Here is a 14,741-nt window from a genome sequence, read left to right on the forward strand (position 1 = left end):
ATCTCCTAAAAACAGACATCCCACTGAATCGATCCTTCCATCAGCTGTAAAATATTAAAATAGAAAACACAGACCCTGCCTCTCTGCCTCTCTGCAATCCAGTGTTTGGAGGAATCAGTGTTCAGCTGTTGTGAAAGAGCGGGGAACAGTTGGTTTGTTGCTCTTTTTCTTTCCTCCTGTGAGCCACGAGCTTTAAGGTGCAGAGATGGAAAACATAGAAGTGTTCAGAGTGATGAGCTTTTTAACAGGCTGAGCCACAGAGGCCTTGAACTTTGTGCAGATGATCAAACTATGAGTGTGATTCACACATTTTGAACAGTGAACTGGCCTCAACACACAAGTGATTCTATAATTAGGGAAACATTTCAGGTTTACAAAAAGGGGGAAAAAGTGCTTTGTTAGCTTCATATTCTATTTGTTTACAAAGTATAAACCTGGAATGTACTAAATTCATTAATTAGCAAGTTTAATATTTATACTTAAGTGATAAAAAATTGATTGGTATTCTTTCGACTGTGTTATGGACAAAAGTTGTGACAATTTTTCAAAATAAATCCATATTATACTGAATTTAGAGTTATTCAACATTTCTATGTCAGACTATGCTCCCTAAATGTCCCTCATCATTTTATCACAGATTAGACAAAGTTTAAAAGAATTATGGTTCAAAAATCCCTGTAACACAGCTGACAGGACAAGAAGAGAGATGTTAACACTGTCGACATTTCCTCCATGTTTTGTCCCTTGTGCTAACTGCAGACCTTGAACATGGCACCACCTGACCTCCATCAGCTCATATTTCTGCTCCTTTTCTTCACAGTTTGGTCTTTATAACATCTATAGTAAGAACAGCAGAAAATGTTGCTAACACAGTTGATGATCAGTTAATGCGCCCCATGTACAGACAATCATTCTGATGAAATATTGATGAGGAGGAGCTGAAACATGACACACTTTCTTCAAGGTTCACACCAAAAAGGATGGGACCTCAGCTGATTTAAGTCATGTGACTTTGGAGTAAACCATTGCTGATTTTTAGTTTTTTTTTCAATGGGTAACACAGTTGACACAGAGTTTTCAGACACACACTAAGTGAATTATTTTATCTAAATTAATTATTGAACAATTTTCAAAACACTTTTGTCATGTTTTCATGATTATTTTGAACAAATAATACTGAAAATAATAAACACAAACATGCATTCTTGTGTTAATTTTGAGGAGCAAACTTGACAATTGAAAAATCGGACACCACAAAAACTATAAATTCCAACCTGATTTTTCATTTTTTGCTAAATAACTGATGGAGAGTGAAATATCAGCCAAATAACCCACTGTAAAATTGGGCATTGTTTTAAATTAGTAAAACTGATAAGTATTCTACATGGACGTAAAATGTACCCCTAATTTTAGAATCACTCACACATCATGCAATGTCATCTTTTACAGAAAACGTGAGGGCAGTCTAGGTGTTCCAGATTTTGAATGGACTTATGTTGTTTCTGGACTTTAAAAGACGTAATGTCCCCCTGGCACACGGGTCAGACCCAAGCTGGACAGTCGTTCTCCTGGATTTGGTGTGTTGTCAGACTGGCCTGACCTGAACAATCTGCTGCTGGGCCGAGGTCTCCTTGGAGTGGGTAAGGTAACAGTCAGAAGATTTGTGTGTTCACATACAAACTCATGTATATATGTAAAATTGATGCATACTAGTCGATAGTTGTGCATAAATAAAATATTTGTAAACTTGTTTGACTGTTGTGTATTTTCTCTTTAAGAACACAATTTACTGAGCTATATGAATCTGACAACGGACACCTAACTGTCAACACAACACTGTCATGAGCTAACAGGCATTATGCATCAAGTTGAAAATATCGAGTCTTCACACTACCCATGCGTAGTACATAAACACAAAAAAAGGATTGAAAATTGGTACCGTTGAGTACCGGTACCGATTGTCAGGTACCAGACATCAGCACCACATTCATTCAAATGTGAAGGGTACCCACCCCTAATAAAATATCACTGTTTTAATTCAAATAAAAGACAACCTTGGATGTAGGCTGCCCCCTTTTTCCGAGGCAAGGAGTTCAGCCCCAATGCTTTCACAGACACTCAAACATGAGTGCACACACAGAGACAAGCACAGTCCGTGCAGCGGACAGAGTCAGGAAAAAAAATGTTGCTACCACCTCAAGAACCATGGGGAAAACAAACATTTTAAAGTTTCCATTTTGCACGTTACCTGCCGCCGTAGGGAGGTGATGGAGACAGAGAGTGGACAGAGAAGGTGGTGCAGCTGTTTAATGCCTGTTCCTTGTATATAAAACGAGCCCAAATGAGATTTCCCAAGAAAAGACGTATCTCTTATTCAAAACATTACAATAATACCCAGCTTTCTTTAGTCACCCACTTACATTGGGTTGCCAGCTCTGACTAGCGATGGGTACTGGATAAGGTACTTTTATGGGTACTAACCGAATTCTGTCTGTAGTACCAAATACTGATTCACATAAATACAAAATGCACCATGTTTTAGTACCTAAACGCATCCTTGTGACCGTGAGGGAGTGGAATAGGTTGCAATATTCCATGCTGGACAAGACCACAGCATTGCAAGTTTATATATGGAAGAATAAATATGTTCAATGTAAAAACGTGAGATTTTATCATAAAACAAGTTAATATTTACTACCAAATGAACACACAAAAGTACCGAAAACTGGTACCGTTGAGTACTGATACCGATTACTAGGTACCAAGCATTGGTACCACATTGTTTCAAATGTGAAAGGTACCCATCCCTAGTGTACACACAAATCTTTTGACAGTGACCTTACCCCATATCCTTAGAGTGGGTGGGGCCTGACCCTGAGGCTGTTGCTGCCTCAGAGGATGTGATTTCTGACCTCAGCATCTGTGTGAGAGCATCAGCTTCCACTCACTAATGTCTGAGCTCAGCTCTTGGAGGAACATCACAGGTGGCGGACACACTGGACTGAGCTGAGACGCCAAGGGTAGTTAGCACGCCCCCTGCTGCAGAGCACCCTGTCTCACTGAGTGTTTAAAAATGTTGCCATAGATGAAAGTGTAATCAGCTTCACCTCATGTCCACAGGGGGTGCCAAACACAACACTTACACAAAGTCTTTCACAGGAGAGTTATCTTGAAGCCAATTTAAGGATTCTTTATTTCATTTTATATTTATAATTTCTTTCCTTTTACAGAGACATTGGTCTGTGCTACTGATATACGAGCAAACTATCATCCACCAGTGGAGACACATGCTGTATGTCAGACAGTTATTCATTCAAAGATACATAAATAATGTTTCTGAGCACCATCATATCAGGCTAAATGTCAACAAACATAAAATGACCCGTCGTCTGGATGTTCTGAGGCTTTTCTGGTATTTTCCTCCTTTTGAATTTCAAAAGTTTCACTTCAGCTTGGAAATATGTTATCAGTACGCTTTGGTTTAGAAATGACAGGTTTTCACTGAGGGTATTACTACTCTAAGCCCCTCTGAAGGGGGCTTCTTTGACATCTAAGCTACATGCTCTTAGCTTGGCTTAGCTTAAATAATCTGTACCATTTCCTGAATGTCATCGTGATAATCAGTCTATGAATCCAAAGAACGTCTCAAAGTGGTCCTTCAGTCACAGGTCCCTCTCCTGCTGTAGTTTCCTGTCTCTGATGTGCTGGAGGAGAATCTTCCCTCTGTGCACCACCGTCTGGATGAGAGGCCTGAGACCGCTGGCTCCTCCTTGGCTGTCCCAGAACTCACGGTCGGTGTGGAGGGAGTGAAGAAGAAGAGTCTCCAGGCAGCCTGAACGCAGCACTGACAACGCTGGCTCTGGAAACCTGGTGACAGATACAATACTGTTGATGTTTGATGATGTACAGACCATTCAACAAGATGTTTTCAGTGTTAAGAAAGACTACTAGTGAGGAAATTAAAAGCCCTGTTTCCACCAAGCGGTTCAGGATCAAACAGGATCAGGCTTTACTAATGGAAAAGGGATGGAACGGTTTATGAAAAAAATCCAAACCGTTCTGTTTTCCACACTTTCCACACAAGGCAAGTGTACTCTGTTTGGTTCGTGTTTTTCTTTTTTTTTGCATTTTACTACTCAGTTTGAAGCGAGTATGTAGCTCCAATAATACGCATGTGCAACTCAAGGCGAAGGATAGCAGGACACTTTGTGGGGAAGCATGTGTGTTGTTAACATGACGAGCAGAGAAAACAGAGTTAGTGGGTTAGCTATAGTTGTTGAGTTGTTCTGCAGTCACGGAGCACTTTAGATTCGGTGTGAGCTCTGATGACTGTGGTAAGAAAGTGGAGGATAAAACCTCGACTGAGTTTTGCCAACTTAGAGACTTCGTTGCCACATGTAATGACTTTTCAGACCTCTTTGGGAATTTTTTAAAAAAATGACAGCTCTGGCGACTTTTCAGTTAATCCAGTTTGGAGAATCTGGGGTTAAAGCATGTTTTGATCTCTTCAATGCAGGGCCGGCCCTTGGCATAGGCAACCTAGGCAGCCGCCTAGGGCGCCATCTGCTGGTGGGGGCGCGAATAAACATCAGTTCAGTGTTCATTTGCTGGCGTGAAATAAAAGACGAGGAGGGATGTCTGACCGATGCCGACTTGGCCCTTTTATTGCTGGACTTGTAATTACTTGTTGAATGTTTACCATCCGTTTACAGTATTCTTGAGAACTTACCAGTATGAAGTTTTGTTTAGACCTATTTCAAGTGTGTGATATTGCAAGCTCGTGGTTGTCTTTACTTTTATTCACTTCATCGCTTCAACAGGACGAGTGCAGGGGGGACTTCACAGTAATAAAACCAGTTGAACTTAGCGATTTTAAACATCGTCATTTAGTCAAAAATAAATACATTACCTCGTCGCTATCTATCCTGCAAACAGCCACTGAAGACAGAAGAATACTTTTGAGTGAAGTCCTGGCTTCTGTGATTCACCTACAAAACAAATGCACGCGACCGGCAGATCTGTACCTTTACGGCAGTATGCACGTGCTAGCGCTCATGGGTAGTTGAGTTCTCTTGAGTTTTAAATTCTAACGTTAGAGAAAGTGTTTTTTTGTAGTTTTAGATTGTCTTGGTTGTATTGTTTTGTTGATTATTTTAATGACAAGAAGTGGGATGTCACCATGTTGTAATAGAGACAGAGGTTTTTGGAATTGCACTTTTTCCCCCCAGGGACTCTTGCACTAAACTTGGAAGTGTTATTTATATTTATTTATTTTTATTATGGTTCTAAATGTTCTAATGATGGATGTCGGAGGGCAGGGGGTGGCGCGTTTTTGTCTTTCGCCTAGGGCATCTGCTGAGCTAGGGCCGGCTCTACTTCAATGGTCAGCGTGTGTGAGTCTCTCCCCTAAAAAAACAGACAGACAGTCCTCCTCACCCACAGCAGATGGAATCACGCGTGTGTGTCTTATTATGGTCACTTCTGCTGTTCCCCAGCCCAGATAAAGGAGGAGGGTTGATATTTAGACATTAAAAAAACAAGTATGGACAGAAGAAACTTAATTAGTAGTTGTAAGCATATTTATGATGATGTATTCTTCCTGCTTTCTGTCTCTCCCACGTTATTTCTCTCTCCTACAGAGTCCATGACAACATGCAAATGGATTATTCTGCAAATTAAACAGCAGCATCATTTCGTGACTTTTAGTGATTTCTGGGACAGCCAATAGAGACTTTCCTGACTGAGGAGTTGACCTGTTGAAACTAGCAATGTTTCACTGAGCTTTAATGATGTTTGAAATGGGAAACAGCCTCATTCTTTCAGGTTTTACATGACTACACGTGACAGAATTCATTAAGAATAATCTGTTAACAGTGGATTATTAGGGTATATTGTAATCTGGGGTATTAAAAACAACAACAATGTGTACTGAACTCAACCAGAAACTGTGACCAGGTTTTTGTGAACCATTCCATCCCTAAATCCAGCCCGTACCAAACTGTACTGATCCAAACCGGACCACTTGGTGGAAACGAAGCTACCTTGGAGAGAGGAAGAGGAGATGATGAAAGTGTAGTTAACGTGATAAAAATGAGACTTTGAATGTCTGAACAGTGGATGTCTGAAAAGCCTCATGAAACCTGTCATCCTGTTGGCAGAGAACACGCACAGGTGTTCATCAAACAGCTTCATGACTCAGACGTGCTGTTTTCACAGATTTTATCCGTTACTCTTCTTAGCGTGTCTGTTTCAGTTCAGGTAAACAGTGTTTGAAGAATTTTCCTTTAAATAATCTTTTTTTTCTCTCTGAAAGGAAGTAATTGAGATGAATCACTCACCATCTCTGAGCGATAAACAGGTTTTTCTTTTATTTGTTTATTAACATCATGGAGAGATGTTAAAAATACATCTAAACACTATTTTTATTCAGTTTCCAGTCGGCTCTTCAGATAAATAAAGTCTTAGTAATCCTAAGTGACAGGAATAGGTAGTTCCATCAGACCTGCTTCATTCAGCATATTGAGTGGCAGGCTAATTGAATGCACTCTAATCTAATCAGACAGACAGAGTAACAAAGCCTTAACAAGCTTTCAGTGGACGTTTCTCTGCTGCTGATGTGAAAGCTGTTCACCAGGGAAATATGTTGTTAGATGTGTTTTATTCAGACTGAAATATTTCCTGGCAACACTGTTTGTGCCTGCTGTGAGCCCAAAATCTTCCTGACTCTGTCAGCTGTAATTTATGGAGCCTGAGAGCCAGAGCGGAGAGGAAAACTACAATTTACATCTTCCTTCAGCAGCAGCAGCAGAACGCTGTACTCACTCATCAACGCCCTCAACCAGCCTGAAGTTCAGGTTATCACTGGACTGCTCCGGACGGCCGGCGTTGTCTATGAACACCAGAGAGGACGGATCGGCCTTCCTTACCTAGACAAACACACACACAGACACAGGTTACGTAAAGAGGGGGTATTCTGCTTTTTTCATATTCTAAACGTGAATATCAAGTTTTAAAGCTGGATGTTCAGACTGAGCGTGTGCACATTTTCAAACCTGAATCTGTCAACTGATCAAAACACTTCCTCTGAAATAACACCAGATCTTCATAAGACTTCCCAAAATGATGAGGTCATTACATGGGCCAAAAGACCTCCAGAGGGCCAGCCAATCAGAGGGAAGGGGGTTTGGGGAGCAGGGAGCCTTAAAGGCTTTGCTCACTCTGCACGTAAAAGTGACCTGAATCTGATTTTTTTTGCTCAAATGTGACTCATATCTGATTTGTTTCTGACAGTCTGAACAGTACAGGTCACACTGAATCTGATGTTTGTGAACCAGATTCAGGCCACTTTCGCATGTGGCACTGAATCAGATATGTATCGGATTTTTTGACTGCAACTTCGGTCTGAACAACCAGGTTGCATTTAATGCAACTTTGACGTAATTTTGGAGCAACATAAGACACAGTTCTGTGCCCTCCCCACCCCACCCCGCCAAAAAATGGTGGCGGGAGTCACACCCATTGAACACAAATATGGAATTAAGTGGTGATAGATATTAAAGCTTTAGACAACGTCCACAGGTAAGTGAGTTTCTGGGTAACCGGATATATTTTATACCTTTAGGCCTGTCATCCACATGAAAACACAATTTTAACTCAGCTGGCGTGGGTTTTATGTTTGAAAAAAAAAACTGCCAATGGATTTGGCCTTTAGCGAATGAAAGTATTTTTAAAAACAAATGAGGGAAAAGGATATTTGTGTGTACAAGGCCTAAGACCTAATTAGCAGCCTAAGTATCATGACTGAGAAGCGACACTCACAGCCATGTAGGGGAGGAGCGAAGAAAAAGATGCTATAAGGAGGATCTGTTTTAAATGCTCTCCCTCTCCACCCAGAGTCTCACACACACTGACGTAAATTATTTTTAGCGAGGTGTGTGTTTGTTTTGGAAATAAATGGAGGTCTGATCAAAACAGATTCTCTTTGCACAAGACGACTTTTTACTGTATACAATGCGCCGAGGTAAGGTATTTATCAGTCCAGTTACGTAGCAATACGGTTTGAAAAGTGACATCAGGCAAATGCTGTAGAAGCTGGCTGTATGTAGCTGGCTGTATGTAGTGCTATCGGCAGCCCGGTGCCCCAATGTATCTGTGGGCCAACATGACAACAAGTAAACACTGTCAGTTTGTTTGTTGTTTAGTAGCTCTTGATGTTTTGCACAGCTGACAGAATAACTGCTGACTGTGGGTTGGAATGAACATTAGCACAAACAGATTAGCTCGTGTTAGCCTTTAGCTCATGCTCTATCTCTCTCCTGTTTATCTTTCTTCTGCTCTTCTGTCCTTTTTCTGTCTGACAGTTAGGCTCCAGTGTCCACCATCACTACAAAATTAATCACAGAAATCATTTTCAGCAGAGAAAAACACGGATCTCTCTTCTCACTTTTAAACTTTGTCAGCTGGTGTGGTGTTGTCATAGAGACCTAGATGTGCTGTAAATCAATCCGGTCCTGCATGACCCACTTAGGAAGCTAGGACGCAGCATTTTGAAATAACCTGTAACCTGTAATATTGGCACTGATAGTCCCATTTTAAAATGTGTATAGCTGTAAATCGTCTTGTCAGTCCTTTCTGTGTCTGGATGGGGTAAGGCTCCGCGTGTTGAGTCAAATTAAGCCACAGGCTCCACTCCTGGCGGTGCTACAGGGGTACCAGAGGGACAGAATTAAGCCTGAAAAAGCAAAATCCCCTCTTTAGAGAGTATGACATGACAGGATGTGATGTCAAACAGAGCATCAGTGCTACTGTGAATTTATCGTAGGCACCTGGTCAAAGGGTAAACAACAGTAATGTGGTTTTTATGATAAAACAAAAGAAAAGAACTCAGGTTTGGTCTCAGCAGGTGCTGTCTGAAACTTTAACTGATCTGCAGAGTGAAAAATAAACAGCTCTTCACACAAACGCCTGCTCTATTTTTACACACTGTGGAGAACAATACAAATCACATGTAGCATAAGGAGCAAACAGCTGCCAGCTGAGAGCTCATTTTCTATGATAAACACACAGATCAAGCCTGCTGGGAGTCTAATCTAGGTTTCTTAAACGTCATTTAAATATAGACTCTTTCTCCTGAGCTGCAAAAAAAGTCGTAAACATGCCAGGAGAGGTGTGTTTATGTTTTTCATCTACTCAGAGAAGATGACGAAGGCTTTGGCAAGGTTTCCAACAGGCAGATTAAATTTACTTACAGCCACTCAAATATGAAAACTTCAGATTTTCCTGTTTTATAAAAGTATTAAACCGCCAACTTGTCTCACCTCTGTCTGCCCTTTGTATCTGAAACCTGCAGCGCCTGAAGTTTTAATTAAATATCATGAGTATCCCATGAAATGTTCAAGTTGTGTTATTTCAGTATCATAATGAAATAAGCTGAATTGATGAATACTTAAAAAAAAATTAGACACTCAGAGAAAAACTGGAGGTACCAGGACAGAAAAGCCGTCACTGAGTGAGTTAACGTTGAGTTTTTGAGTTTGTACATGCAAACATCATAAAATGGATTTAAATAGTTCATCTTTGAACCCATGGAAAAACTTGGTTATTCACATAAATCCAGTCTTGTCTATTGAAACTTGCATGCGATGCAAGAGAACAAGAAAAAATTCTGCGAAAGATTTGCGTACAGATTATTATTATTATATTTTTACTTGTTACAAGCAATTCAGAGCTCATTTTGTCTTTAAATAATTTTAAAAAAAGGCATGTTTCTGGACTAGTCAGGTGAATGTGACTCATATTAAGTCTAAAAAGACATTTCTACTGAAAATAAGACAAAAACACTTAATAAGATTTCATTTTGCTCCAGTGTTCTGCTTTGTTTTATCTTATCTTGTGCTTCAGGTTGCCTACCACTTGAACAGCTGGACACGGACTACGCATGAAAACTAGCCTTTTGGCTAACTATGCATTGTCCCTGTACATAAATAAAAACAAAACATACAAAAACAAACAAGTAGGAAAACAACAACAAAAAAAACAGGATTAGCCCTGATCCTGAGTCTGAAAACCCTTTTTTGTGCAACTTGAAGAACTTGGCAAAGGAAAGGGCAAACTGAGGCATGCAAACACCTCACCAAGGTTTTTCAGAGCTGCCATCTACCCACACAGGCCAACTGAAGCAACAACTTCCAGTCTGAAAATATGATGCCTGAGGAACTGTTAAAACTGTTTATGATGGAGTGTCTGCTTAAGGCCGGCTGCAGAAACACCAGAAAACTACAAACACACCAAATCATAGTGACAATGAAAGTTCTGACATCAAATAAGACTTTTCTCAGTGTGAAAACACACTGTAACACCTCTGTTTCTTCATCAAGCCATCAGTCAGAGCCTGGATTGAACGTACCAAGATGTGAACCAGCTGCAGGTCTTTGGTGTTGGCACACTTGTCATGCAGCAGGTTCTCCACACAGAGCTCAGAGGGATCAGGTGTGAAACCACAGCAGTACCTGTCCAGCCGGTCATTCACCTGTAACAACAGAAACACACAAACCTCATCATTGCTGTAAAACATAATCAATACAACCAGGTCTACAGCTGGGCTCATCTGGGTCCATGAGGGACTGGGGTGGAGCACTCATCAGGAAAGAGCAGGCTGCAGAAAGGGACGCCTGAGAACTGGAGCAGGGTGATTCTGGCTGAAATCAAAACCACGATTAACCAAGTCTTCTACCTGGATTCTGGTTAGTGCAGACTTATCCCACTCAGCTCAGTTTATTCTGTAAATATATGTATAGTTTTAAAACAAACAACTGATATGACCATGCACAGATGAACAATTAAAGGTTAGTTATTGAAACAAGGGAATTGAAAACACAAATCTGCTAAAAAGGACATATTTTGTGGAAAAGAAAAACAAATTTTCCTAATAAAGGAGAAAAACTTGTATTTCTTGCAAACAAAATAAAAAAAATTAATCCTGTGGTGCTAATGTAGAAAGTAACTTTTACCTTGTGAAAAAGGTACTTCACTACTTTCGGTCAACATCATTTATATTGTAGCAACAAGTAAAACTGAATTGTATGAAATTGTGACATCTGAACGTCAGTCTGTAACTATGTAACAATGTCACCACTACATTGCTACATGTCGTACCTCTGCACCCGCCCATTTATCAAGAATGGCATCAAATGAAATAGACAGTGCCACACACTGAGATCTCTGCTACCTGGGCCAATGGATCATTGCTCATACTCAAGGTATGTTTTAATAAGCTTCAGCTTACTGAAGGATCGGCAGATGCAACCGTCAGAGGCAAGGTCAGGAATACTCAAAGGGCTACTGTCAAATTTAGGAACACCAAATCGAGATTCTTCTGTATGAGGGAATTCAACTTCTCCAGAGCCTTGTAACCCTTCAGTAGAGGGCCTGCTAGGTATATTTCTTGAACGATATCTCTCTCATGATCTGTTATATTGTAAAGTAATATTAGTAGTAATAGTAACTGAATTGTAATTTTCTTGCGTCTAATCACGTCTGCACGTCCATCAGCGGGCATGTTCAGTACAGTACAGGACAGTACAGTACAGTTTAGCTAGTAGCAGCTTTAGCTAACCTCGATATATACAAGCCTCCTCTTCATACACTGACAGAACTTACCGACTGTCTTTCAACCATTTTGAAAAACTTTTTTTTATCTGCTACTGAATCTTTTTCCTTCTCCCTCTTCAGTTTTCTGTTCTGTGCCCCCAAGAGCTTTCTCCTCTGTCTGTCCTTCTTTGACTGCTTACCAAAAGAAAATGCTCATGTTAATTATCCTGCCCCCCACACATGCGTGTGCACGAACGGGACAGATGAGAGAGGTTAAAGGAGCAGAGGGGCGCCAATCAGTGACTTGCCGATGTGCCTCTGTTATGGATCCTATTGTTTACACCAACAGCTGCCAAATACAGAAGATGCCGAATAATCCCCCCCATTGCTTGCCCCTCTAGCGAGGCGCCCCTATGCACATATAGTGCATACCCACTTTTTGTGCCACTGTCATGAGGCTACTTCTTCTTCCGTTGGTTTTCTGGCAGACTTTGTGACACCAGGCTGCCTGTCATGTAACAAAACAACCAGTAGTGTATTTTAGGAGGGATGGGGTATTAGCCAGCGGAAACCTCTGATCTAAGAAAATGAGACAATGCTGCAGTGCTAAAATCTGCTGTTTCTTGAGTGTCCACTTGAGGCTGGCTCCAGAAGTACCAAAAGTCACACACACACACACACACACACACACACACACACACACACACACACACACACACACACACACACACACACGCAAACCAAGCCAAAAAAGCAGTTTGAACAGAAGAAACAAACGTATTTACAGCCTGGTTCAAAAATGAAAAAATATGAAGATCCAGAGTTCGCTCAATCAGAGGCACAGCTCAGCTCATGTGACAGAAGAGTGCCCTATAGATGTTAGTGTGGAGAGTCAAAACCGACTCTACTTCCAGTATGGCCATGCCAGCAGTTAGAAACTCTTAATATTGATGTTGATTATTTTGGGGTTTATCTCCTCTCTCTACTGAATAACACAACATGAAGTTTCATTCAACCACTTGTTTTGTTCTCCTCTGAAGCATTATTGTACATGAATGCTCTGTGCAGTGCTCTGATTTTTGCATGTTTTGCACAGTAGCACTTTTGCACTTTTAGCTCTTTTGCACAGTTTGCTTTTTTTTTGCACAGTTAGCTCCCCTACTATTTATTCATCTGTTTTAACTGGTTGTATTTATTTGCTATTATGTATTCACTACTGTATTCACTCGTACTGTAGTGGCATTATGTGGTTGCCCCTGGCACTTTGTTAGGTATTCTGTGTTATGTGTGTATGATGTGCTGTCCGATGTGACTGCAGCATGGGTGTTTGGCCCAAAATGAATTTCTCACTTTGTGAGACAATAAAGTTAATCTTGAATCTTGAATGAATGCTCCTGCTCAGAGTCTGCAGATGTTGGACAGGGTGTACCATGCAGCTCTGAGATTCATCACAAACTCTGGGTTTCTGACTCATCACTAAAGTCACTTTATACCCTTAAGTCAGTTAGACTTCTTTAACATCATGTCGTTCACTACGTCTTGGACCTTGGTGCATGTTCATTTACACAGCCATTGTTGGTAAACCCACGGCTATCTTTCCTCATTGATTACCCTGAAAGATGGATTACTGGATGGAAAACTTTGTGTCTGTGCATGTTTTTAAATCTGCAGTGATGACACTGGAATACAGACTTTCTGAAAGTCACTGTGTTGACTGATGACTTTCTAACTTATCTGTACCGTACTGAGTCTGTGTGGCTGCCGCTGTATCTGTGTGATGCTGCTTTTCTTGTTGTCAGGTCTCCCTTGAAAAAGAAATCTGATCTTGACGGGACTAACATGGTCAAATAAAGGTTAAATAAATAGAAAATATTAATCTGCAGTCATGTTGAAACAAGCAGACGCTGCTGGTTGATTGCCTCCCTTCATAATCAGGTTTTGGCACTGAACCTGACCTTCAGAGGAACTGATCAGGTAAACACACTCTACATTTGCTTCCTCTACATGACTACTATCACAAAAATGTTAAGAGAATTATAAAAACAAACATATAAAGATTCCAGATGAATGAAACAGACAGATTTTCTAACCGTGGTATAAAATTCAGTCTGTTTGTGCAGCCATCGATATGGAATAATCAGTCAGAGGTGAAACAGCTCAGGACACGCCTGTGGAAGGGGAATTCCAGCCAAGAAGACGTCTGTTCAGATTAGTCCAACCACAGATTTATCAGTCTGACATTTGCCTCGTCATGTCAACATGCTGCCATCTATTTAACCCTGAACTGACTGAATGAGGATGAGAAGGCGGACCTTTCAAAGATGCTACGTCACATCTCCACCTTTAGTGATGACGTGTCCAGAGGTCTGGATCAAAAAGGACAACATGACACATTTCCTTTAAAATGACACATCAGTGGAGCAAACCTGACTGGGAATGACCAGCGGTGCACGTTCACATGTTAAAAACTCTCATTTTCTAAATCTTTGGCGCCTTCACAGAAACAGTTGGAGGGTGAGTGAATGAACGTGCAGAGTTCAGTCAGCTCTTCTTTTCTGCAACAATAAGAGAGCTTCTCTGCAGAGTGAGTTTACTCTGTGCAGTTAAAGTGTGAAGTGAGAAGCAAACACACACACACACACACACAAACACACACACACACACACACACACACACACACACACACACACACACACACACACACACACACACACACACACACACACACACACACACACACACACACACACACTCTCTGTGAGATCTGCCCTCAGGTCCACTGCGGGGTTTGTTATGTGTTTGCAGAAACCTCCGTGTGTGTGTATGCAGAATGTGTGCTTTCTGTGTCTCTTTACAAGTCTGTGCCACTCACACAACCTCTGTGCCCCCGGGGTCAGCAGTGTGTGTGTGTGTGTGTGTGTGTGTGTGTGTGTGTGTGTGTGTGTGTGTGTGTGAGCTGGAGAAGCTGTTTGTGTGCTTTGTTGTGCTGTAAAGCTGTACCTCCTCTGTTTCCTTTCACTTGTGGTGCTTTTAGGAGACTTCTCACCCCGCTGCCACATTTCCATCCCACACTGGAGAGCATGGATTTTGAGTTTGGTCCAGCAGCCTTGTGGAGACTGAGCCAATATTGACTTACAGTGGCACTGAGCAGC

General features: G+C 41.1%; 1 protein-coding gene across 2 annotated transcripts in view; it reads right to left on the reverse strand.

Moving 5' to 3' along the window:
* Positions 1–2,992: 2,992 nt before the first annotated feature.
* Positions 2,993–14,741, reverse strand: part of gask1a (golgi associated kinase 1A) — a 67,637-nt gene continuing 55,888 nt past the window's right edge. For both annotated transcript variants that reach the window (XM_074683985.1, XM_074683984.1), the window contains exons 4-6: positions 10,406–10,528; positions 6,823–6,926; positions 2,993–3,867 (exon numbers count right to left, since the gene is read on the reverse strand). In XM_074683985.1, coding sequence (XP_074540086.1) covers positions 3,663–3,867; positions 6,823–6,926; positions 10,406–10,528 — 432 coding nt within the window. In that variant the 3' untranslated portion in view covers positions 2,993–3,662. The remainder of the gene's footprint in view (positions 3,868–6,822; positions 6,927–10,405; positions 10,529–14,741) is intronic.

This window comes from Halichoeres trimaculatus, unplaced genomic scaffold (assembly GCF_033239565.1).
Source record: "Halichoeres trimaculatus isolate MK-OKI-2021-1 unplaced genomic scaffold, fHalTri1.1 fHalTri1_scaffold_12, whole genome shotgun sequence".
Classification (NCBI taxonomy): Eukaryota; Metazoa; Chordata; class Actinopteri; order Labriformes; family Labridae; genus Halichoeres; species Halichoeres trimaculatus.